A 24,916-nucleotide genomic window follows, 5' to 3' on the forward strand; every position below is an offset into this window, starting at 1 on the left:
GTGGGACAACTACAAAAGATATAATATATGCATAATGGGAATACCAGAAGAAGAAAGAGATCAAAAGAGAAAAACTATTTGAAATAACAGGGCTAAGAATTTCCCCCAAATTAATAGTATAGAACAAACCAGGAAGTTCAAAGAAAACCAAGCAGGATAAATGCCAAAAAAAAAAAAAAGACACCTAGGGCTGGGATTGTGGTTCAGTGGTAGAGCGCTCGCCTAGCATGTGTGAGGCACTGGGTTTGAGCCTCGGCACCACATAAAAATACAAAATAAATAAAAGTATAATGTCCGTCCATCTACAACTAAAAAGCATTAAAAAAGAACACATTTGTGGAAGAGCTTATATCACCACAGAAGATATGAGAAAGAGAGAGAGAAGAGAGAGAGAGAGAGAGAGAGAGAGAGAGAGAGAGAAGAGAGAAGAGAGAAAGAGAGAGAGAGAGACACAGAGAGAGAGACAGAGAGAGAGAGACTGACTGGGGTCTCACAATCCCCTCTAAGGCCAAACCCTCAGCAATCCAAGGACCTTCCACTAGTTTCCACAGCACTTCCAATATTGCCACCCCAGACTAAGCCTTCAATCACAATAACCCTTGAGGGACAGTCAACCTATACCCAAACTGTAGCAAAAATCATGAAAACATGAAAAGATAGGAAAAATATTTGAAGTATTGAAAGAAAAAATATTTACCAAGCTAGAATTTTGTACCCTGCAAAATTATCCTTCAAATGTGAAGAATAAAAGCTTTCTCAGATAAACAAAAATTGAGAAGATGGCTATCTATGATAAAATAGACACTCACGAGTCACTGAATTTGCTGGAATGTTAATTTTGGACTTCCCCACCTTCAGAATTGTAACAAATTTCTGTTGTTTATAAGCCACCCAGTCTATGGTATTTTTGTTATTATAACATTCCAAATGAACTAAGAAACTTAGCTATTGTGATTAGATAAGAATAGGGAAAAAGGACATTTGGAATCAGAAGAAAGAAAGAGAACAGTCTTTGTTTATCTAGAAAACCCAAAAGAACTGACAAAAAACAATCCTGGAGCTAAGTGATTATAACAAGGTGGCAAAAAATAAGGTGAATGTACAGAAGTCAAGTGCTTTCCTATATACTAACAAGAAGCAAAGGGAATTTGAAATTAAAAACACAATACCATCTACATTCATTTCTCCCAAAATGAAATACTTAGATATAAATCTAATGAAATGTGTATAAGATCTACATGGCTTTTTGCAGCACCAACTTTGGTCTTTGCAGTCCCCCCAGTTTTCTTCATTCTGTTCTTGCATTTATTTTGCAGTTTTCCAGAGGTTTCTTCTTATACAGGCCACGTCTAACCAGTCTATATTTGGGTTCATTTTTCTTTGCATAATCCAAGTAATCACAAATTGTGTCATAGTCAGTTGTCTAGACACTACCAAAATTGGTTCTGAATCCAAATACAAAGATGACATCTGGTGTGGTCTGTATATTTTTGCTAATTTTCCCCAAATTTTGTCTTAAGTACTGTTGCCTTCACAAAGTGAAGGATGTCAATGGCTGTTTCCTCCAAAGTAGTTAGTTGATCATGAACTTCCTGGTCCAGATAGTTACTGTGTAATTCACGATGGTAGCCAATCCTCAAGAAGTCAGGGAGGAAAAGAAAACAAGTGGATTCTTGTTTATATGCAGAGGTAAAAGACCCAGAAAAACCAAGATAATATTGAACGAGATTAAAGTTGATGGGCTGATACTGCCTGACTTTGAGACTTACTATAAAGCCATAGTAACTAGGACAGTATGGTATTGGCGAAATAATAGACACATAGCTCAATGAAACAAAGCAGAGGGTCCAGAAGTAGTCCCACATAAATATAGTCAACTAATCTTTGACAAAGTAGCAAAGATACTCCTTTCAGCAAATGTTGGTGAAACAACTAGACATTCAAGTGCAAAATATTTAATCTAGACACAGACCATATGCCTTTCAAATTATTATCTAAAAATAAATATTAGACCTAATTGTAAAACACAAAAATATAAAACTTGTAGAATATGATAGAGGAAATCAGATGACCTTGGGATGGTCATTACATTTTTTTTTTGGTACTGGGGATTGAACTCAGGGGCACTTGACCACTGAGTCACATCCCTAGCCCTATTTTGTATTTTATTTAGAGACAGGGTCTCACTGAGTTACTTAGCACCTCACTTTTGCTGAGGTTGGCTTTGAACTTGGGATTCTCCTGCCTTAGCCTCCTGAGCCACTGGGATTATAGGTGTGCACCACCACACCCAGTTTGGGATGGTCATTACTTTTTAGATAAAACAGTATGTATTATACACAAAAGAAAGAAATAATAAAGTAGATTTCATTAAAATTAAAAATTTCTATCTGCAAAAGACAATGTCAAGAGAATGAGAAGATAAGTCACAGAATGGGAGAAAATGTGTGCAAAAGACACATTTGATAAAACATTGCCATCCAAAATATACAAAGAACTCTTAAAACTCAACAAAAAGAAAACAGTCCTATTTTAAAATGAGCCTAAAGAGCCCATAGCCTTTATTCTAAATGTTTTATAATAATGGATATTATCTGACTGGGAAATGTCTACTTTTCCTAGTATTGTAAAACTGAAACCTGTTGATGAAGTTATAATGGAAGCTGCAGTTAGGACTATAAGAATTGATAGGATTAAGGTTAAGTCTGAAGGAGAACATGCTTTACATGACCTGTTGTGTCTCTTTTACCTGATTGTAGTACAGGGATGAACACTATTATTTGACTAGGGAATATTTCCTTACCGAGTATTGTAAAACAGAAGGCATGTAAATCCACCCATAAGATGATGCTAATTGGATATGCTGAATGGGCCATTGGAGGACATTTAATGACTTATTACAAATTAACTGAAACTATCCCATGAAGGAAGGGCATATAATCATCTTGAAAACGGAAATACCCACAATGTATTAGATAAAAAAAAAAAAAAACACTCTAATAGGGGAAGGCGGTGCCCAGAATAACACCATAATAAAATGTTAATGATTTTTACATCATCATATTACCTGCAGAATTCAAGTAGGAGGTACTCAGAAGTCTTTTTCCCCTGGGACTGACTTTAGCACTGCATAAGGAGATGTTGGAAGCTACCATTAATTGGATAGTGTCCTATAGGCATCTCTCAACTAACCAAGAAGGAGCTTCTCAGTTTATGGATGGCAGTTCCAGAGCAAACAAACAACATCATGTTTGGAAGGATAGCACTCTGATCAAACAAGGTAGGGCTGGGGATATAGCTCAGCTGGTAGAGTGCTTGCCTTGCAAGCACAAGGCCCTGGGTTCAATTCCCTGTACTGCAAAAAAATAAATAAACAAAAAAATGCAAGGTAATAATAAATCAGCTTGGTAGACTGTGTGCTGTTTTCCCAGTAGTGGTAGAATAATTGAACGAAGATAAAGAAAATCCTTATATTTGGGTTTTGATCCATGGGCAGTGGCCAATGGTCTGGTCATATGGTTAGACAGAAGGGCCATAGAAAATCAGCCTATTGGAAAGATGCCTTTATGGGGAATGGCCCTGTGAAAATCACTATGGGAACCCGAGAAGTGAATTAAAGTTGGACATGTTGATGTTGCATCAGAAGAACCCCTTCCAGGTTCAGAAGGTTATTGCAATCAACAACTGGACATTCCTGAGTTTTCTCTTTGAGGTTGGGGGAAGGATGCTGGTATGATTACAATTCTTCCTAAGTGGGCAAGATACTGGTATGATGACTATTTTCCCTTCCTTTCTTCCATACATCACTTCAAATTTGCTACCTAAAGAAGTAGTTGCAGGACATGGCTACAACCACAAGTGCTAAAAACAAGAATGATTTCAAAGCAGAAACTATATTTTATTATTTTATTAATTCTTAAAAAATTTGATACCAGGGATTGAACCCAGGTGTACTTAATCACTGAGCCACATCTCCAATCCTTTTTTGAAAAATATTTTATTTTGAGACAGGGTCTCACTAAGTTGCTTAGGGCCTCACTAAGTTGCTGAGGCTGGCTTTAAACTTGTGATTCTCCTGCCTCAGTCTCTTGAGCCACTAGGATTACAGGTTTGTGCCACTGCGCCTAGTTCTATTTTTTGCTATGGGGTCTTCCTGTGTTGCCCAGACTGGTCCTGAACTTGTGAATTCAAGCACTTCTCTTGCCTTTTGCTCCTGAGTGCTGGGATTACAGACTTGCATCACCATGCCCAGCTACTATATATTTAAGTCTTTTTAACAGAATTCTAAGAGCCTCATGGAACAGATTGTGTCTTCGCCCTATCTGGCAAAATGAGGTTAATGCAGCTGCATTGCCTAATGGTCAAGATGGACTACTAGTTCTCTACTTTGTGTAATACTACCCTATATAAATGGGAGTGAACTGAAGGAGAGGTACTTGCTGGACTAGTATTGCCCTCTGCAATCTGGACCAGCAGAGTGGCTGAATCTAAAGTTCCTTCCAAATGTGAACATTTTGGTTAAAAATTGAGAAAAAGAGAAATAGTAGCTGAAAGTAAGGCATGGACAATTAGGCTATGTAATAAGTGAATCCAATATCACAACACCTCCTCAAAATAGTCTCAGAGTAAGAGATGATACTGTCTCTTAGTTCAATTATACAAGACACCTGAAAAAGCAAAGCCATATATCATATGTTACTAAAACCACTCCTGCTTTTGGAACACAAGATTGACTAGAAGCCTGGTAACATCAATGTCCCTAACCTGCGAGATAATATTATATGATATAATAATGGATTGGAAAAATTATTGACTAAATGGGATGCTAGTAGTGGGCCAAAATCTTTTAACCATTATGATCCTTTGGTTAGAAGGGATCTTTGGTTAAAGACCAGGAGGTAGATGTATTCTTGGTCTTTGTCCCTGGTTCCCGACACAAAGCTCCTAAAATCCTTGGAAAAAAGGGATAGACTAAAAACCTTAACAGAAACCTCGCCAAAGAAGATATACATAAGGCAAATAAGCATATGAAAAAATGTGCCACATCATATGTCAGGAAAAATGAAAAATAAAACAATGAGACATCATTATACAAATCTAAAATTTTGACATCATCAAATGTAGGTAAGAATATGAAACAATAGTAGCTCTCATTTATTGCGTATGGGACTATAAACGAGTACAGCCACTTTGGAAGTTTGGCAGTCTCAAAAAACTAAACATATTTTCACCAGATGACCCAGAAGATACACTCCTTGATATTTACCCAAAGGAGCTAAAAAGTTATAAACACATAAAAATCTATACATAGATGTTTATAGCAGGTTTATTCATAATTGCCAAAAACTGGAAGCAACTAAGAATGCTCTTCAGTAGGTAAATGGATAAAGAAAACATGGTACATTAATACAATATAATGTTATTCAGTGCTGAAATGATGCAAGCTATCAATCCCAGAAACACAATGGAGGAATCTTGAATGCATATTACTAAATGAAAAAAAGTCATAAAAAGGCTACATACTATATTATTCCAAGCATATGACATTCTGGAAAAGACCAAATTATGGAAACAGTAAGGGACTGATGGAGAATGAATGAACAGATAAAGCACAAAGGATTTTTACTCTTTTTTTTGTGGTGCTGGGAATTGAACCCAGGACCTTGTGCATTTGAGGCAAGCACTCTACCAACTGAGCTATATACACAGCCCCATAAAGGATTTTTAGGATAGTGAAAATAGTCTGTATGATACTGTAATGATGAAAACATGTCATTATATATTTGTCAAAACCCATAGAATATTGGATGTTAAGAGTGAATCCTAAAGTGAACTATGTACTTTAGATGATTATGATGTGTCAGCTCATGTTCATGAGTTAGTAATAACTGTATTCCTCTGGTGGAAGATGTTGATAATGTAGGAGGTTTAGGCATGGTGAGGGCTGGAGGTACATGGGAATTTCTGCACTTTCCTCTCAGTCTTACTGTGAATCTGAAACTGCTCTTTGAAAAGCCTTAACTTTTGGTGCATGGGGAGTACTAGCGATTTAAGTCATGGGAGCTTTACCACTGAGCTACATTCCCAGTACTTTTTACTTTTTATCTTGAGACAGGGTCTCACTAAATTGCTGAAGGCCTTGTTAGCTTGCTGAGGCTGGCCTTAAACTTGTGATCCTCCTGCTTTGGCTTCCTGAGTCACTGGGATTATAGGTTGTACCATCATGCCTGGCTAAAAGTCTTAACATTTTAAAAATTAAATCAAATGAAAATTTAATAGAATAAAAGCCCAATTTGCTAAAACAAAAAAAAAATGGAAGTATTGGCAAACTCAACTACAGAAGTTTACAAGACATAGGGTACAGCAAACTATAAGATTGGTCTTATCAGGAAGGGGTTTAATATTACATAATAAACGCTATGCTCCAGGAAAAGTAGGAGCTTTCTCTCTGATAAATATTAAAAGTCTTATAAGTTTATATAGAGTAACTCCTCAAATAAATTTTATTAATTTGAATTTCAGTTGACCTAAAGTTGACTTCTTCACTATTTAATTCAGGGACTGTATATAAAAAATGAAGGAAGGGTCCATTAAAGAAAAAAAATAATACAAATAAGAATAAAGACACAGACAAGGAAAGGTATATATATTTATCAGATAAACTTCTTCAAAATAATTTAGCACATAAATTGTTAATGCTTAGGTAGATGTTGCTAATTTAAACCTACAAGAATTTTAGAAGAGAAAACAATTTTAAATTATCCAGTCCAGGTTTTTAAATTTTACAGATGAGGAAAATGTAGCTTAGAGAAGTTAAATAAGTTACCATTGCCTAAGGTAAACCAGAGGTCAGCAAAAGAACTGAAACTAAACTTTAATTCTCCTGACTTTCTCATTGAATTAAGTGCTTTGAAAAAATTTTATAGGGTAGACTCATTGCTGTTCTATAAAATGCTAACTTCTACCTGAAACTGCTAGAAGATATTCTCTATTACCTCTACTTGAAAGCAATAAAGGTATATTTTAAAATTTTCTATTATTTATCATTCATTCAAACAAGTTCCCTTCCCTTACCCCTTACCTAAATTGATACCAATGATTGGGGTTTCACTGCATGCCACAATTGCATGGAATGAGATTAAGGCCTTCTTAAGAACTGACATTCAGTCATTTAAATACTGAGTGGCAATTATGTGCCAGATGGTATCCTAGGTTCCACAGATACAAAGACAAATACAAATAGTTTTATCCTTTGAGGAGTTCTTACAATCTAGTAGTTTCAAAGTATGGTCTCCTTTTAAAGTTTTCTTCTTTTAAAGCCACCATGACAAAAATCCAAACAATTTTATTGTTGAAAATTTCAAAGACGTTCAAATGTGCAAAGTATAATAAATTTCCATGTATCTATCACTTAGCTCTAATAATTACTAACACATCACCCATCTTATCTCATTGCCATCTCCATCTATTTTTCTTCCTATATTATTTTGAAGCAAATTTTACATATCACATAATTTCATCTGTATAAATATTTCAAGGATGCATCTCTAAGAGATAAGGAATCATCTTTTAAAAATATACCCACATAATCATTACCATGCCTAAAAGTTATCAATTTCTTAATATAGGAGTTGAAGAAACAATTTCTTAATATCAAATATTTGGTCATTATGCAAATTTCCAAATGCCTCAACTTTTTTTTTCTTTTCCACATTTTTATTGGTGCATATAATTTGTACATAATGAGAGAATTTGTTGTTACATATTCAAACATGCAAAAAATATAACAATATAATTTGGCTAATATCACTGGAGTATGTCCCCCCTCTCCCTGCCTCCTACCTCCTAATCCCTTTCCTCTATCATCTTTGATTTTAAGATGTAATTCCTTCCTAATTGATTCATAGAGCCTGTAAAGAAATGGCAAAATTTATCATATATGGTTTGGTAAAATCTGTATTATGATAAAACATGTTATATATCCAATGTCATCTCATAGATATTTCCTGAAAAATTTAGTTGAAAAAATATACTGACACCAGTTGCAATTTTTTTTTACAAAACAAAAGTGTAATAGAGACACATTATTACAAAGCTCTTGTCTGAGCAAATAATGCAGAGATGGGTGATTATTTGCCTGGAAGTTATCCCTAATCAAAATTATGAACAGAGTTTTCTTTCAATTCATCAGGAGATAAATTTTAATAATGAAAAACTGGTGACCAAATTCTTCCATGAATTATTCAGTTGTTGGTGTCTTATACCATAGAAATTGTGAGTAGAAATGTATTTGAATGCTCATTGGTTGACCTGATAGAGAATCAGAATCAATAAGCCATTGAGGTTATTTGTTCTGCAGAAAAGTAAGAAAAATGTCTATATTTGAGTCTACTATTGAGAAATGAGGAAATATACAATATCATAATCAGATAACATCTAACATTACTGAAAGTTTATTAAGTGCCTGGCACTCTTTTACATGTTAACTTATACCCTGGCTTCACTTCAGAGTACATAAATCTTTTGCCTTTTACATGTGTTAATTCACTATTGAGTAACCACAGCAGTGCTGTGAGTTATATACTATTGTTATTTCCATTTTATAGATGAAGAACTGAAGCCAAGAAAACTTAAGAAACTTCCCCAAGATTCACATTTAATAAATAGCAGAGCCAGGATATGAAATCAGGAAGACTAGCCCCTGTATTAATCTTATCCACTACATTATGTATCTCTCAATGTAAGGTTTCTACTGAAAATTATTATAATTATTTCTAATGGTGAATCCATAATTTATATTGAAATAACTTACTTATTTTCAGAGTCTGGAATTTGATAAACTTGTGGAAGAACAAGACGAAACAGACACCTGCATAATAAAGTAATAGAGAAAGTGATTCTTAGAAGAAACATGTTAAAGAATACATATGGAGTCATTCACCCTGATTACTCAGGAGGCAGAATTGAGAAGACAGCGAGTAAGGGGAAGATTAAGTTTATTGCATTTAAAGATCTTTGTTTTGTTTTAATGGTTGCAATGAAAACATAGCAATTCTGTAATTTTGAAAGTGGAATTTAATAAGAATTTTAAAACAAAAAATTTTACTTTTCACAAATTATTAAATGGTTCCAAGGTTTGTACCACTGCCCAACAACACCTGCTAGAACATCAGGTATGGTGTACATGTCTTTACATTTTTCATCCTATAAAGGAACCTAAAAATGGTCTTCAGGTCCTACATAAAAAAGGTTTGCTATTCTTTGAAGGGATCTGGAAGCATAATAACAAAATGGCAAAATAGTTGGTTGTTTCAAACCTGAAAATGTTCTAAACAATACCACTATCCTGAATGATTTTAGGTATTTACCTGACTGAAGACACACAAGTATCTCAACTCCTGACTCTTTTATTTCTGTGACTATATTTCCCTTTGAAAGTGTGGCTGGAAGTATAGTTGGCCAACAGGAAAACCATTCTAGGATCCTTCTGGTTTCCTATTTTTCACACTGGCATTTTCTCAGTCACATTAGTAGTTAACATGTCCCAACCTGCTCTCTCTTCCCTCACTATTGTATGTAAAAATTTCCTTTTGATAAACCATTTTCCTTCCTAGAAAGAGAAAAGAAGGAAGATCAAGTTCAATTGTATTTATTTGTTTGTTTTTTTACTTTAGAGTTGTTTTATATTAGAGTTGACATTAAGTTTATCAGGGGGCTGGGGTTGTGGTTCAGTGGTAGAGAGCTTGCCTAGCATGTGTGAGGCACTGGGTTCAATCCTCAGCACCACATAGAAATAAATAAAGGTCTGTCAATGACTAAAAAAAGTTTTTAAAAAAAGTTTATCAGGACTACTTTGGCAGTTTATAGATCAAGGGCAAGAGAAGTAGAAGAAATCTTTTCACTTCCACAGAATGGATTACTTACTTCAAAGCTGTAAGAACTTGTTGTGGGTCTTGTGAATGTTGAGCTAAATATTCCAAGGCTTTTGCTGCTGCAATTGCTTGTCCATTCTAAAAAGAAGAGATATAATTTGTTAAATTACAAATCAAAGTAATAGAGAGAAAAACTGAAAGCATTTCCTCTAAGAAGAAGAAGACAAGGATATCTATTCTCACCTCTCCTACTCAACACAGTCCTTAAACTCTAGCAAGAACAATCCGGTAAGGGAAAAAAATCAAAGGGATACAAATAGGAAGAGTTCAAATTATCTCTGTTTGTTAATGACATGATCCTACATTTAAAAGACCCAAAAACTCCATCATAGGACTTCTAGAATTGATAAACAAATTTAGCAGCAGGATAGAAGATCAACATACATAAATTAATAGATTTTCTATACTATAATACTGAATCTTCTGAAAAAGAAATTAGGAAAACTATCCCATTCACAATAACATTAAAAAAAAAAAAAAACACTTGGGATCTAACCAAGGAGGAGAAGACCTCTACAATGAAAACTACAGAACACTGAAGAAAGAAATCAAAGATGACTTTAGAAGATAGAAGGACCTCACGTGTTCTTGGATAGGCAAAATTAGTATTATCAAAATAGTCATACTACCAAAAGTGTTATACCAATGACATTCTTCTCAGAACTAGAAAAAACAGTTCTAAAATTCATTTGAAAGAATAAGAGACCCAGAATAACCAAAGCAATTCTAAATCAAGAAAGCAATGCCATAGGCATCACAATATCTGACTTCAAATTATATTACAGAGCAACCATAACAAAAACTGCCTGGTATTGGCACCATAACAGACATAAAGGCCAATGGAACAGGATAAAAGGCACAGAGACAAAACCACACATATTGAGTCATCTGATACTCGACAAAGGTACCAAAATATATATTGGAGAAAATAGTCTTTTTAACAAATGGTGCTGAGAAAACTGGATATCCATATATAGAAGAATGAAACTAGATTCCTTTATTTCACCCTGCACAAAAATTCAACTCAAAGTGAATCAAAGACCTAAGAATTAGACCAGTAAATCTACAATTTCTAGAAGAAAATGTAAGCCCAACATTCCATCATACTGGCACAGGCACTGACTCCCTTAACAAGCCTTCTAAAGAGCAAGAAATAAAACCAAGAATTAATAAGTAGGACAGCAACAAATTAACAGCTTCTGCACAGCAAAGGAAACAATGAAGAGCAGGAAGAGAGAGCCTTCAGAATGGGAGAAGATCTTTGCTCCTCAGAGGATTAATCCAGAATATGTAAAGAACCCAAAAGACTTAACACACACAAAAAATAAATAACCCAATTAATAAATGGGCAAAAGAAATAAACAGAAACTTCTCAAAAGAAGAAATACAAGTGGCCAACAGATATGTGAAAAAAATTTCAACATCTCTACCATCAGGGAAATGTAAATCAAAACTAAATTGAGATTTCATTTCACTCTAGTCAGAATGGCAATTATCAAGAATACAAACAATAACAAATACTCTTGAGGATGTGGGGAAAAGATACACTCATACATTGTTGATGAAACTGAAAATGAGTAAATCTGCTCTGGAAAGCAGTGTGGAGACCCCTCAAAAAATGAGGACTGGAACCACCCAGCTATCCTACTCCTTGGTATATAGCCAAAAGATCTAAAATCAGCATGCTATAGGGATACAGCCACATCAATATTTATAGCAGCACAATTCACAATAGCCAAGTTATAGAACTAGCCCAGATGTCCATCAACAGATAAATGGACTAAGAAAATATGGGATATATACCCAATAGAGTTTTACTCACCATAAATAAGAATGTAATTAAGGCATTTACTGGTAAATGAATGGAACTAGAGGATATCATCCTAAGTGAAATAAGCCAGAGCCAGAATGTTAAGGGTCAAATGTTTTCTCTTCCATGCAGAAACTAGACCAAAATAAGGGAAAAAAGGTGGGTGGGGAGTTCCCAGGAAAATAGAAGGGAGATCAGTGGAGTAGAGGATAGGGACTGAGGGAGAAGGAGGAGGGATAGGAAAAAGGGGGAACGGTGCTATGAAACTAACCAAACTATCCTGTGTACATATATGAATATACCACAGTGAATTTCACCATATTATCTATAATGCACTAATTGACTTGATTTAAAAAACTAAATAAATAGAAGAAAGAGCAGTAGAATAGAGGAAAGGGAACAGGGAAAGGGAGGAGTGGAGAGAAACAGGAAGTACTAGGGACTAAATTGGAGCAAATTAAATTCCATGATTGTATAATTATGTCAAAATGAACCCCAATATTTTCTATAGTGCAGTAATACATTTTTTTAAAAAAATTAAGCAAAAAATAAAGCCAAGTTATCTATATTCTTGCCCATTAAGGACAAGGAAAAAAAAAATTTATGTTTTTAAAAAACATATGTTTAAAAAAAACATTTTATGTCCTCAAAAGAGCTACTGCAAGAAGATAGAATGAAAATACAACTCATTGACAAAAACAAGTTGCATATTAGCATCAGAAAACCACACCTCTCTATCCACCAACACAGCCTTACTAACACTACCCTGAATCCACTTGAACTAATCTTTGTGCTCTTTACATTTTTTTTTTTTTAGGAGTAACCCAGACTGTGAGAGCACCTTCATTTCCAGCATCCTAATCCCTAAAAGGCTCTATATATTCTTTCTTCTTATTCTCTTCTTTCCCCAACACCCCAAACCTTCCAACATGCTCTCAGAAATTTATTCCATTTATAAAGAAACTGTGGCATATTTATACAATGGAATATTACTCCGCAATGAAGAATGATAAAATTATGGCATTTGTAGGCAAATGGACGAAATTGGAGAATATCATGCTAAGTGAGATAAGCCAATCTCAAAAAACTAAAGGACGAATGATCTCGCTGATAAGCGGATGAGGACATATAATGGGGGGTGGGAGGGGTTAGCATTAGGTTTAGGGTTAGGTTTAGGGTTAGGGATAAGGAGAGCGGTAAGAATGAAGGAAAGAAGGACTGTATAGAGGGAAAAGAGGGGTGGGAGGGGTGGGAGGGGAGGGAAAAAAAATAAACATCATTGCCCTATGGAAAAAAAAAACATATCAAAAATATAGTGCACCATGATCACGTGGGTTTCATCTCAGGGATGCAAGTTTGGTTCAACATAAAAAAATCAATAAATGCAATTCACATCAACAGACTTAAAAAAAAAAAAGAAATTTATTCCATTAACCAACAAAATCTATTCTAAAAGCATACTCTTCTCTGAAAGTCCCCTCCACATTATTGCTGTAATAGAAACCCAGGCTTCTACCAAGGATGCTGCTTCTACTGGAGCCTTATGAAGTGGTGCCTATGTTTGCTCTCATTGCCCTTCTACCCCTTGGCCTGGAGATGGAGTAGATGTTCTTCTCACTTTCTGATATTATTTTAATATCATTTTTTCTTCCCTAAAACCCCCAACTTTGAATTTCTTGTCACCAGACTACAGTACCAACTATCCCTCATTGTTGCTGTGGTTTATCAGTTCCCAGGCTATTTCTTCTCATTTCTTGATGACTTAACTATTGCTGAGTTATTTTCTACACAAATTACTTCTGTCTTATTTTTTAGCATCTTCAATACATGGGTAGGCAATGCTCCTAATATCCTCAGTCTCTTAGCTCCCTGAATTCCACTCTGCCAATTACCTCAGCCATTCATTTCTACAGTCATTCCCTAGACCCTGTCATTAATAGTAATTGCAGCCCTTTCATGCTCTTAGTCAGGGTTGGGACTAGTGCGAGTCAGGTGAGGCAAGTGAAGCAGGCACCTAGGGTGCAAAATGTAAGGAGGCACTCACTCTCAGTATGACATAAGTACCAAGCCCAGACTTGCACTACCCTGAAGAGTGCCTTCTTAAGATACCTAGGGGTACCTCACTCCCTCACCCTAGTCTTTCACTCCAGCTTCACCATCACATATTCCACTTTCTAATCCCTGTCTCTAAACATTTCCAACTCACTTCCTTTATTATGCTGACTCCTCAATCCTTCACTTGCAGTAAGACTTCCAATCCATTGATGCTACCAACTTTTCACCATCCCCTTAATGTCTTCCCCCATACCAAGTTTAATTTTCATATAACTGAATTATAACCACTCCCTTGATCCTAGATTTTCTTGGTCCTCTTTTGATTCACCATATTCATCTGGTAAAACCCTCAAGTCTGATTCAGTCCAATATTCTATTAATTTCGTGTGGAGGGGTATTAGAGATTGAACCCAGAGATGCTCTACCATTAAGCTACATGTCTAGTTCTTGTTATATTTTATTTTGAGACAGGGACTTACTAAGTTACCCAGGCTGGCCTCATACTTGTGATCCTCCTGCTTCAGCCTCCTGAGTCTAAGATTACGGGCATGAGCTACCACATCCAGCTCTATTGACTTTTGTGCCTTCATCCATTCAGCAGAATATGGCTGGAAAAAAACCCATACATATACTTGCTTTATTTTAAAATGTCTTTTGTGGTGGTGGTTGAGGATGTAGTTCAGTAGTAGAGTGCCTTGCGGTTCAATCCTGTTCCACACACACACACACACACAAAGAGCCTCAATGCTACTGACAAGTATATCACACTTCCCTAGTCATTATTTTCCTGCTTTTCTAGATGATTAGTTTATACCTTATCATCTCTTCTTGAACCACCAACATCAACTCTCCTAAGGTAATCACTTGAGACTGGAAGAGGAGGAAAGGAATTAGCAAAGAAGAACGAGTAATTCATGGGGCAGGGAAAAAAACGAGGAAAACCATATGGTATCATGGAAGCCAACTATGTTTCAAAGAGGAAAGAATGCTCAACTGTGCTGGCTACTGCTGATAGGTAAAACACAATATGGACTGATATTTAACCATCACAATTTACAATAGAGAGGTCATTGATTACTTGACAAAAGTACATTTGGTATATAAAAGCACTTTTTTCAGTGACAAAAGTCTGAGTGAAGAAGGCTCAGGAGATAATTGGAACAATAAGCATAGGTTACATTTCAGGGAAGTTTTGCTTCAAAGAGAAGAAAAGAAATTAGACACTAGTTGATAAGAGAAGGAAAGTCATGAGAATCTTTTGGTTGTTGTTTGTTTGAGATGGGATAATTGTGTATGTTATATGCTTATGGGAATAACCTAATAAGTAAACAAAAAGTTGAGATGTAAGAGAGAAAAATGCAAGAAGTGGTGGAAACAAGTGTTTAAGCTGAAAGATTAGCTATGTGTGCAGAGATGGTGGTGGGAATCTGTGCACGTTCTCTTCTTGACTGCCTGAGTTTTCAGAACCTAGAATACCCACATTATCTCCTGTGTGGGGAGAGGTGAATGTTGTAAAGAGACTGAAAGAAGAGAAAGCAATGTTTTACCTGCTTACAATCATACTTTTACTACCCTTACCTAGACTCTTATCACCCTAAGACTAGATTATTACCATGGTGTCCCATCTTGCCCATTTCTAATTTCTCTCCACTCAGTTTCTTAGACATAACAAAAATTATTTTCTGAAAGCACTACCTTTACATAAGTTACCATCAACCATCTTATTGTTTAGAAAATAAAAGTATTATACAATCTTCCCAAAGCTATTTCTTCTACTTTACTCTATACTTCCCTATATCATTATCATAAAGATATAAGCCATTATTATATTAGGCACAAGATCTGGAATGGTAGAGAAATAAGCTATTATTCTAACCAAGTATAGTGTACCTAAAGCCAGTTACATTCCTTTTTCCGTGTCTTATTTACACTATTACACCCTTAAAACCTTTTTCTTATGGGGGGCTGAAGGTATGGCTCAGTGGTAAAGCATGTGGCTAGCATGTCTGAGGACCTGGGTTTGATCTCAACATTGCAAAAGAAAAATGTTGTTATATTCCTAAATGCTTCCTAAGGTTTCCCTCCATTGTAGAGACTTTCAAATCAATTCCAGTTTTCAGTGCTTTTTCTACTCTAAACTCCAGTAATTTTTAACCTGTACAGTAGTTATTTGGTCTTTATCCTACATATGGATAGTTCTTACATGGGTCTTACATTGCTAATGGATAGCTTGTACAAATTGACTTGAGAGTTCCTCGGCGACCATAATTGTAACAGCACCTAGACCAATATCCTGTCCAAAGTAGTTGCTAAATAGAGTTTGGATGAGATGTGTTTTGATATTAATGAGTAGGGCACTGAACTCTTGAAGAAAGAAAAAGCAATTGGCAGATGCAGACATAGTATGTGTTTGTTCAGGATGGGGAAAAGGAGGAAATGAGAGAAATTCTATAGTGTGAAACCCAAAGGCAAATATCTTTTTTAAAGGAAGGTTTATAAATTAACATTAGATATAAAAAGCAGAAGAGAGCTAGTGGAAGAATTATGGAACTATAGTTCTGAGCAGAAAGATAGTTTTCATACAGAAGAAAGAGTCAGAAACTAAAGTAGTTTAAATAAGAAGATCAAGCTTCATAGTTTACATACCAATTTTTAGCTAATACCCAAACTCAGTCTAAGAGCTCCAGAGCTGCTAGAATTCTTTTCCTAATCCTATGTATTACTAAGCTAAAATTTTGCAAGTAAAAAACAGGGCTGTAAGTATTTATTATATCTACAGTTATATTTTATGGTTATAAACTAAAAGGGTTCACAAAAATTTAAAGCATTTTTTTCAAACTGATTAAAAAGATATTTCCAATTATATACCTATTTATTTGCATAATATAGCATTTTAAATCTCAAACTTTTTTCTGTTATTTAAGCACAGATCTATTACTTCAACTTATTTCATTTATCTTAGACTGTATTACAAAGAAACAAGAAGAAATAAAGCAATCCCAAGCTTGGTTTGGAAAATGTGAGGCAAAACAAAGAGTAAAGGAAATACTCTCCTGTAACTAACTGATGAATTCTAATAAATGTCTTTCAAAAAGGGAAAGAGGTAGAACTCTAGTAGATAGATATATATGAATTACCTCTAGAGCAAACTGGGCAGCTAAATTTAGGAGCATAGTATGTGAACCTCTATTTGGAAGTAGATCATTATCTTCTGGCTCTTCAGTTGTTAATAAACTCTCTAGATTAGTGATTGCCTGAAGAGCTGAAAAACAAGAAAATAATAAAAATTGAGATATTCTTATCAAAGTTAATACCTAGGTATAGTTAATTGTACCACAGCAAATTTGGAACTTATTTTAGAGCATTAATATCTTTAGAATAGTAGTTAAGATTCATAAAGTCATATGAGTTTATAAACTCTCAAAGAAGATTTGATTATAAAAATGTACTCAACTGAACAATTGTACTTCTGTGAATTTATCCTATGAATGTATTTGCAAAAGTAAACCTATACATACAAAAATTCTCATCCAGTATTGTTTCTAAGAGTAAAATATGGGTCTGGGGTGTAGCTTGGTGGTACAGTGCTTCCCTGGGTTTGATAACCAGTATGCAAAAAAAAGAGTAAAATATGAAACCTAAATTCCATCAATAATGGAGAGACTAAATACATTTTGGGATATACATAAAATATAATACAGAAAAAAGTTAAAAATTGAATAGCTATATTTTATTATGTCTTAAAGGTAAACTATGGCAAGTTTATGTGCACTATAGACCTTAAATAACAAATGGAACCACAAAGAACCAGGCATGGTGTTGCACACCTGTAATCCCAGTGACTCGGGAGGCTGAGACAGAAGGATCACAAGTTCAAGACCAGTCTCAGCAATTTTGCAAGGCCCAGTAACTTAGCAAGACCCTGTCTAAAATTTTTTTAAAAAATTGTAATTGTACTGGGTTCAATCCCAGTACCAATAGGGAAAAATAAAGGATGGAATAATTCATGCTATAGTAGCTATAGTAAAAACAATCAAAAGAAAGCTGGAATAGCTATGTTAATATCAGAAAAAGTAGATTTCAGAGCAAGAAAGAACCAGTGATAGATGGTTACTTCAAGATGATAAAAGGATCAATTATGATGAGCACCTAAAGTTAAATGTTTAAGTACCCAATAACCAAATATCAAAATATAAGAAGCAAAATCTATAGAACTGCAAGAAATTAACAAATTCACATTTATAGTCAAAGATTTAAATATCTTCTCTCAATAATTGGTAGAACAAATAGAAAGCAATCAAGTTGACCTGTCTGAGATTTATAAAACACTAAATCAAACATAAGCAAAATACTTTTTCCAGTACAAATAGAATACTTACCAAGAAAGACAATATTCTGGACCACAGAACAAGTCACAATTTCAAAGAATTTAAGTCATATAAGCTATGATCTTTACTACAATGGAATTAAATTGAAATTCAATAATACACTCTAGAAAATCTGAAAATGTTTGGAAAATATATATTTCTAAATAACCCATGTGATTTAAAAAGGAATCAAAAGTCAATTGGAAAATATCTTACCTGAATTAAAATAAAAACAACATATAAAGACTTGCAGATTGTCATTAAAATGGTAATTAGAAGATGATTTATTATCATTGTTCACAGAAAACATGATTGTTCATGTACAAAATCTAAAGAAATTCAGAGGAAAACTATTGGAACTGACAAACAAGTTTATAAAAATTGTAAGATACAAGGTCAATACAAAAATCATTTGCATTTCTATATATTAACAGTAAGTAGAAATTGAAGTTTTTAAAAAGTCATTTGAAATAGTATAAAATATGGTATACTTAGGTATACATCTGACAAAAAGATGCCCAAGACTGCACACTAAAAAGCAGAAAAGATTATTTAGAGAAATTAAGGAAGACCTAAATAAATGGAAGTATAAACTTGTTCATGAATAGGAAGACTCAATAATGTTAAGATGTTGAGCTGGAGGTATGGCTCAGTTGTAGAGCATTTGGTTAGCATTCATAAAGCCCTGGGTTTGATTCCCAGCACTGCAAAATAATAATAATAATAATAATAATAAGAAGAAGAAGAAGAAGAAGAAGAAGAAGAATAAAAAGAAGAAGAAGAAGTCAATTATCCCCAAACTGATCTATAGATTCAATATAATTCTAATAAAAATTCACTTGTGCAGGTGAGGTGGTACAAGCCTGTAATCCCAGTGACTAGGGAGGCAAAAGCAGAAGGACTCTGTTTGAAGCCTTTCTCAGCAACTTAATGAGGCCATAAGCAACTTAGTGAGATGCTGTCTCAAAATAAAAAGGGCTAGGGATGTGGCCAGTGGTTAAGCAACTCTGGATTCAATCCCCAGTAACCCCCCCCAAAAAAAATCCACTTGTATAAAAATTGAAAAACTCACATGGATATACAAAAGACTTGAAACAGCCAAAACAGTTTCAGGGAGAACAAAGTTGGGGGACTAACACTCCATAATTCTATATTTATTATATAGCTACAATAACTAAGAGTGGGAATGATGTAAAGACATTTAATAAATGAATAAAACAAAATAAAGAGTTCAGAAAGAGACCACACACAATGGCAATTCAACTGAGGAAGCATTGCTTCTTAAAAAAATAAGCTGGAACAATTCAATAATCAAGCAAACAAATGAACTTCAATTCCTACCTGGAATCAAATACAAATATTAACTCAAAGTGGATCACAGCCCTAATTGTAAAACGTAAAACATAAAATGTTGAAGAAATCATAGGAAATAATTTTGTGACCTTGGATTAAGCAAAGATTCCTTAGTTATAGCATCAAAACACAATCCATAAAAGAAGAAAAAAGATAAATCAGACTTTGTCAAATTTGTCAATTTCTTCTCATGAAAGATGGTGTTCAGAAAACAAAAAGAAAAAATTTGCGAAACACACAACTGATAAAGGACTTGTGTACACCAGACATCAGTGAGATGGTGGCATAGGAATTCTTAGTACTCACTGCCCACAAAATACATGAATTTGAACAACTATGAATGTATGAATATATCTTCATAAGAGTTAATGAAACCAAATAAGAGATTAGTACACCTGGGTGAAGCATAGAATAAAGAAAAGATGCACTACAAGAGAAGGAGGAACAGTTTTTATTTTATTTTATTTTATTTTATTTTATTGTAAACAAATGGGATACATGTTTCTCTGTTTGTACATAGAGTAAAGGCATACCATTTGTGTAATCATAAATTTACATAGGGTGATGTTGGTTGATTCATTCTGTTATTTTTCCCCTTCCCCCCACCCCTCCCATCCCTCTTTTCCCTCTATACAGTCCTTCCTTCCCCCGTTCTTGCCCCCCTCCCTAACCCTCACTCTAACCCTAAAACTAACCCCTCCCACGCCCCATTATGTATCATCATCCACTTATCAGCGAGATCATTCTTCCTTTGGTTTTTTGAGATTGGCTTATCTCACTTAGCATGATATTCTCCAGTTTCATCCATTTGCCTGCAAATGCCATAATTTTATCATTCTTTATGGCTGAGTAATATTCCATTGTATATATGTGCCACAGTTTCTTTATCCATTCATCAACTGAAGGGCATCTAGGTTGGTTCCACAATCTGGCTACGGTGAATTGAGCAGCAATGAACATTGATGTGGCTGTATCTCTGTAGTATGCTGATTTTAAGTCCTTTGGGTATAGGCCAAGGAGTGGGATAGCTGGGTCAAATGGTGGTTCCATTCCAAGTTTTCTAAGGAATCTCCACACTGCTTTCCAGAGTGGCTGCACTAATTTGCAGCCCCACCAGCAATGTAAGAGTGTACCTTTCTCCCCACATCCTCGCCAACACCTGTTGTTGCTTGTATTCTTGATAATCGCCATTCTAATTGGGGTGAGATGGAATCTTAGGGTGGTTTTGATTTGCATTTCTCTTATTACTAGAGATGTTGAACATTTTTCCATATGTTTGTTGATTGCTTGTATATCTTCTTCTGTGAAGTGTCTATTCATTTCCTTAGCCCATTTGTCAATTGGATTATTTACATTCTTGGTGTAGAGTTTTTTGAGTTCTTTATAGATTCTGGAGATTAGCGCTCTATCTGAAGTATGATTGGCAAAGATTTTCTCCCACTCTGTAGGCTCTTTCTTCGCATTGCTGATAGTTTCCTTTGCTGAGAGAAAGCTTTTTAGTTTGAATCTATCCCAGTTGTTGATTCTTGCTTTTATTTCTTGTGCTATGGGAGTCCTGTTGAGAAAGTCTGGTCCTAAGCCGACATGTTGAAGATCTGGACCTACTTTTTCTTCTATAAGATGCAGGGTCTCTGGTCTGATTCCGAGGTCCTTAATCCATTTTGAGTTTAGTTTTGTGCACGGTGAGAGATATGGGTTTAGTTTCATTTTGTTGCATAGGGATTTCCAATTCTCCCAGCACCATTTGTTGAAGAGGCTATCTTTTCTCCATTGCATATTTTTGGCCCCTTTGTCTAGTATGAGAAAATTATATTTATTTGGGTTTGTGTCCATGTCCTCTATTCTGTACCATTGATCTACCTGTCTATTTTGGTACCAATACCATGCCATTTTTGTTACTATTGCTTTGTAGTACAGTTGAAGTTCTGGTATTGCAATACCCCCTGCTTCATTTTTCCTGCAAAGGATTGCTTTAGCAATCCTGGGTTTCTGTACCTTACAGAAGTAGAACAAGCAATCATGAAATTCATCTGGAGGAACAGTTTTTAATTACCCTTATCACCCCTCCTCTAACCCCAGGTCAAACAACAGAGAGAGATACCGTCTGCTTGAGGGAGGAGAAAGAAGAGTGTCAGACATTGCTTCAGACTCTGACCCTGGGGGGCCCAGTAATACCTAGCACCAGAGAGAGCCCCACAGCTCCAGATTCCAAGCTGTATTCTGCATTCCCAGGTTCCAGTCTGCCCAAAGGACTTGGTCTCTAGGACTGTCACTCAGGCAGGAGGCTGCTTCTCCAGAACAGACCCAGTATGGGACCAGCCTTTTTGGTCCCAGGCTTTGGGCCTGCCCTGGTACCACCACAGTCCTCACAGAATCAGGCTTTAGGGCCAGTCCTACAGAAGATTCAGTTTCTAGGTTCATTCCCAGGACCAGGCTGGCCCCTGTGGTCCTGGGCCCTGGATTACGCCCAGTGACAGTCTGGCCCCCAGTGCCCCAACCTTCAGCTCTGCCCAGCAGTACAATAGCCCCACAGCCCCAGTCATTAGGCCAGCGTCTAGAGACCCAGGCTCTAGGTTGGTCCCTCCAGGTTGGATATAGGGTTCCAGGCCCACACAGTGCAAGGTCAGCCCATATAATTCCAGGCTCTAGGTCCACCTCAGATTTCAGACCAGCCCAGAGCCATACAGTCCCAGGATTAAGGCCTGCCTTATCACTAGACCTGTACTCTTGGCCTAAAGAATCAGGCTCCAGTCCTGCCAAGTGCTAGGCTGGTCCTGTGGCCCAACCCTCCAAACCAGAACCTATAGTTTCACCCTTCAAATTGATCTCTGCATCCCCATAGTTTAGTAGACTCAGAATCCAAGGCCATTCCAAAAGATTTCAGAGTAGGGCTAGAACCCAGGGACAAAATTTCCAGGAATGCCCTTGTGTAGTTAGGTTAGAGAACAACCCTTTCAGTTCCAGGACCCTATCTGACCCTCCAGGACCCAGTCTTCAGGCCAGCACCCATGCACCTATGCCTAGTGCAGTCTCCAAAGACCCAAACTCTGGATGGGCTGATGGGTGAAGGACATTTCTAGACAAGTTCATCTGCATAGACTTCCCTACTTCTTCAAATGTGCAGACACCAATACAAAGTCACAAAGATCAAGAACAATCATAGAAACATTACACCACCCAGAAAACAGAATAAAGAACCAGGAAAGACCCTAAGACATGGACATTTGTGCTATGAATGGTGGCACATGCCTGTAGTCCCAGAACTCAAGAGGCTGAAGTAGGAGGATCACTCAAACCCAAGAATTTGAGATCAGCCTTGGTAAAATAATGAGACCAATTTCAAAAAAATTGATATTTTTTAACTGCCTGACAAACAATTCAAAATAATGGTTTTTAAGGACATTCAGTAAACTTCAAGAAAATAGAGAAATAAATCATCAAAATTGGGGGGAAAATGGAAAATCCAAATAGGAAACTTTACAGACATGGCTTTGGTTATTTTGAGTCTCTTATTCTTCCATATGAATTTTAGAACTGTTTTTTTTTTCTTTTGCACCAGGGATTGAACCCAGGGGTGCTTTACCACTGAGCTACATTCCTAGCCTTTTTTTTAAAATTATTTTGAGACAGGGTCTTGCTAGGTTGTTTAGGGTCTTGCTAAATTGCTGAGGCTGGCTTTGAACTTGCAATCCTCCTACCTCAGCCTTCCAAACTGCTGGAATTACAAGCATGTGCCACTGCACCTGGACATTGCTGCTCTGTTTACCATTTATATGGCATGACAAACAGAAGAATTATACCATAATGATTACACGATGAAAAGTTATATAGGGTGTGATGATTATGTGCTAATTATGGGGTGAAATGTGTTAAGACTACAAGACATAAACAGTCAAAAATCAAAGATGAGAGAAGATCCTGAAACTACAACAGAAACTGCATTATATATAAGGGAGTGCCAATAAGGCTATCAGTACTCTTCTGAGAAGAAACCTTACAGACAGGAAAAGAATGAGATCCAAAGTACAGATGGAGGCCTGGGGTTGTGGCTCAGTGGTAGAGCACTTGCATAGCATGTGTGAGGCACAGGGTTCTGTTAGGTCAGAAATTAGGCCACTATAGGGGGCAAAGCTGAGCAGCCCTAACAAAGAAGCTGAGCGGCTGGAACAAAGACCAGCCTGCCAAAGGTGACCAGAAAGTTCGCAGCAAGGTGGATGGAAAGTTCCACTGACCCTTTACACCCACCTGTCACTCAACAGGACCCCCTCCCATCCCAGTCTATAAAAACCCTGGGCAGCCAGGGCCACTTGCGATTTTCTCCGGGTCCCTATACCCTTGGGGGTCTGGGAATTTTGCCCAAGAGCCAAATTCCAATAAAGCTTGCTTTGGCCCCTTTCTGTCCCATTTTATTTGGCTGCTAACTGTGCCCGCCAAGCCCGCCAAGTTTACATTTGGTCCCGCTGTTGAGCCTGCAGAGCCCGTCCGAGCTTACAGGTTTGATCCTCAGTACCACATTATCAAATATAACTCATAAACAAACAAAAGGTATTGTGTCCATTTCCAACTAAAAAAAAAATCAAAAAGATAAAGTACAGATGGAAAAAAACCTACCAAATAAGAATACTTTTCCTGGCACAGCTCCCCTTCAGAAATGAAGGGGAGATAAAAACTTGCCCAGACAAACAAAAGCTAAAGGAGTTCATCTACACCTGACCTGTCTTACTAGAAATGTTCAAGGGAATTTTTTAAGCTGAAGGAAAAAAGTGCTGATTAGTAACACAAAATCATATCAAAGGAAAAAACTCACTAGTAAAAGTAAGTACAAAATCAAACTCAGAATACTGAAGTTATGTAACTCATTTGTATCTTTAATATGAAGGTTAAAAGAAATTCATTTAAATAATAATAGATACAATATTTTAAAGGATACACAATATAAAAATATAAAAGTTATGATGTCTAAAACAAAAAATATAGGAGGGGGGACATGTAGAATAAAAATATCAATTTTTAAAAATATAATCATTTAATGCAAGTCATTGTTAGTTTAAAATAAGCATCATGGTAGCCACAAAGACAAACTCTATAATTAATAAACAAAGAATAAAAAGTAATCAAAGTATACTGAATATAACCTAATCACGAAGCTAGAAAAGAGGAACAAAAGAACAAATGATCTACAAAACAACCAAAAAGGAATTAAAGAAATGGCAGTGTTAAGTCCTTACATACCAAACATTATCTTGCGGATAGATGGAAAAGTGGGGGAGGTCCCATAAGTAGAAGAGAGATCAGTGGAGGAGAGGAATTGAGGGGGAGGAAAGAAGGACAGGAAAATGACAGAATGATGGTATGAAACTGACCCATCTATCCGTGTACATATATGAACACACCACAGT

The 24,916-nt window shown here is 36.0% G+C and overlaps 1 protein-coding gene and 1 non-coding gene across 2 annotated transcripts in view; both read right to left on the bottom strand.

Moving 5' to 3' along the window:
- Tex11 (testis expressed 11) overlaps nucleotides 1-24,916 on the bottom strand; it is a gene marked incomplete at its 5' end in the record, with an annotated part of 294,023 nt that overhangs the window by 81,778 nt on the left and 187,329 nt on the right. Inside the window, 3 exons of the mRNA XM_047535242.1 lie at nucleotides 8,813-8,869; nucleotides 9,925-10,010; nucleotides 16,935-17,059. Of these exons, the coding sequence (XP_047391198.1) occupies nucleotides 8,813-8,869; nucleotides 9,925-10,010; nucleotides 16,935-17,059 (268 nt within the window). The remainder of the gene's footprint in view (nucleotides 1-8,812; nucleotides 8,870-9,924; nucleotides 10,011-16,934; nucleotides 17,060-24,916) is intronic.
- Nucleotides 5,635-5,708, bottom strand: Trnal-caa (transfer RNA leucine (anticodon CAA)). The gene has a single exon. It is a non-coding gene; the product is annotated as a tRNA-Leu (tRNA).

This window comes from Sciurus carolinensis, chromosome X (assembly GCF_902686445.1).
Source record: "Sciurus carolinensis chromosome X, mSciCar1.2, whole genome shotgun sequence".
NCBI classification, from domain to species: domain Eukaryota; kingdom Metazoa; phylum Chordata; class Mammalia; order Rodentia; family Sciuridae; genus Sciurus; species Sciurus carolinensis.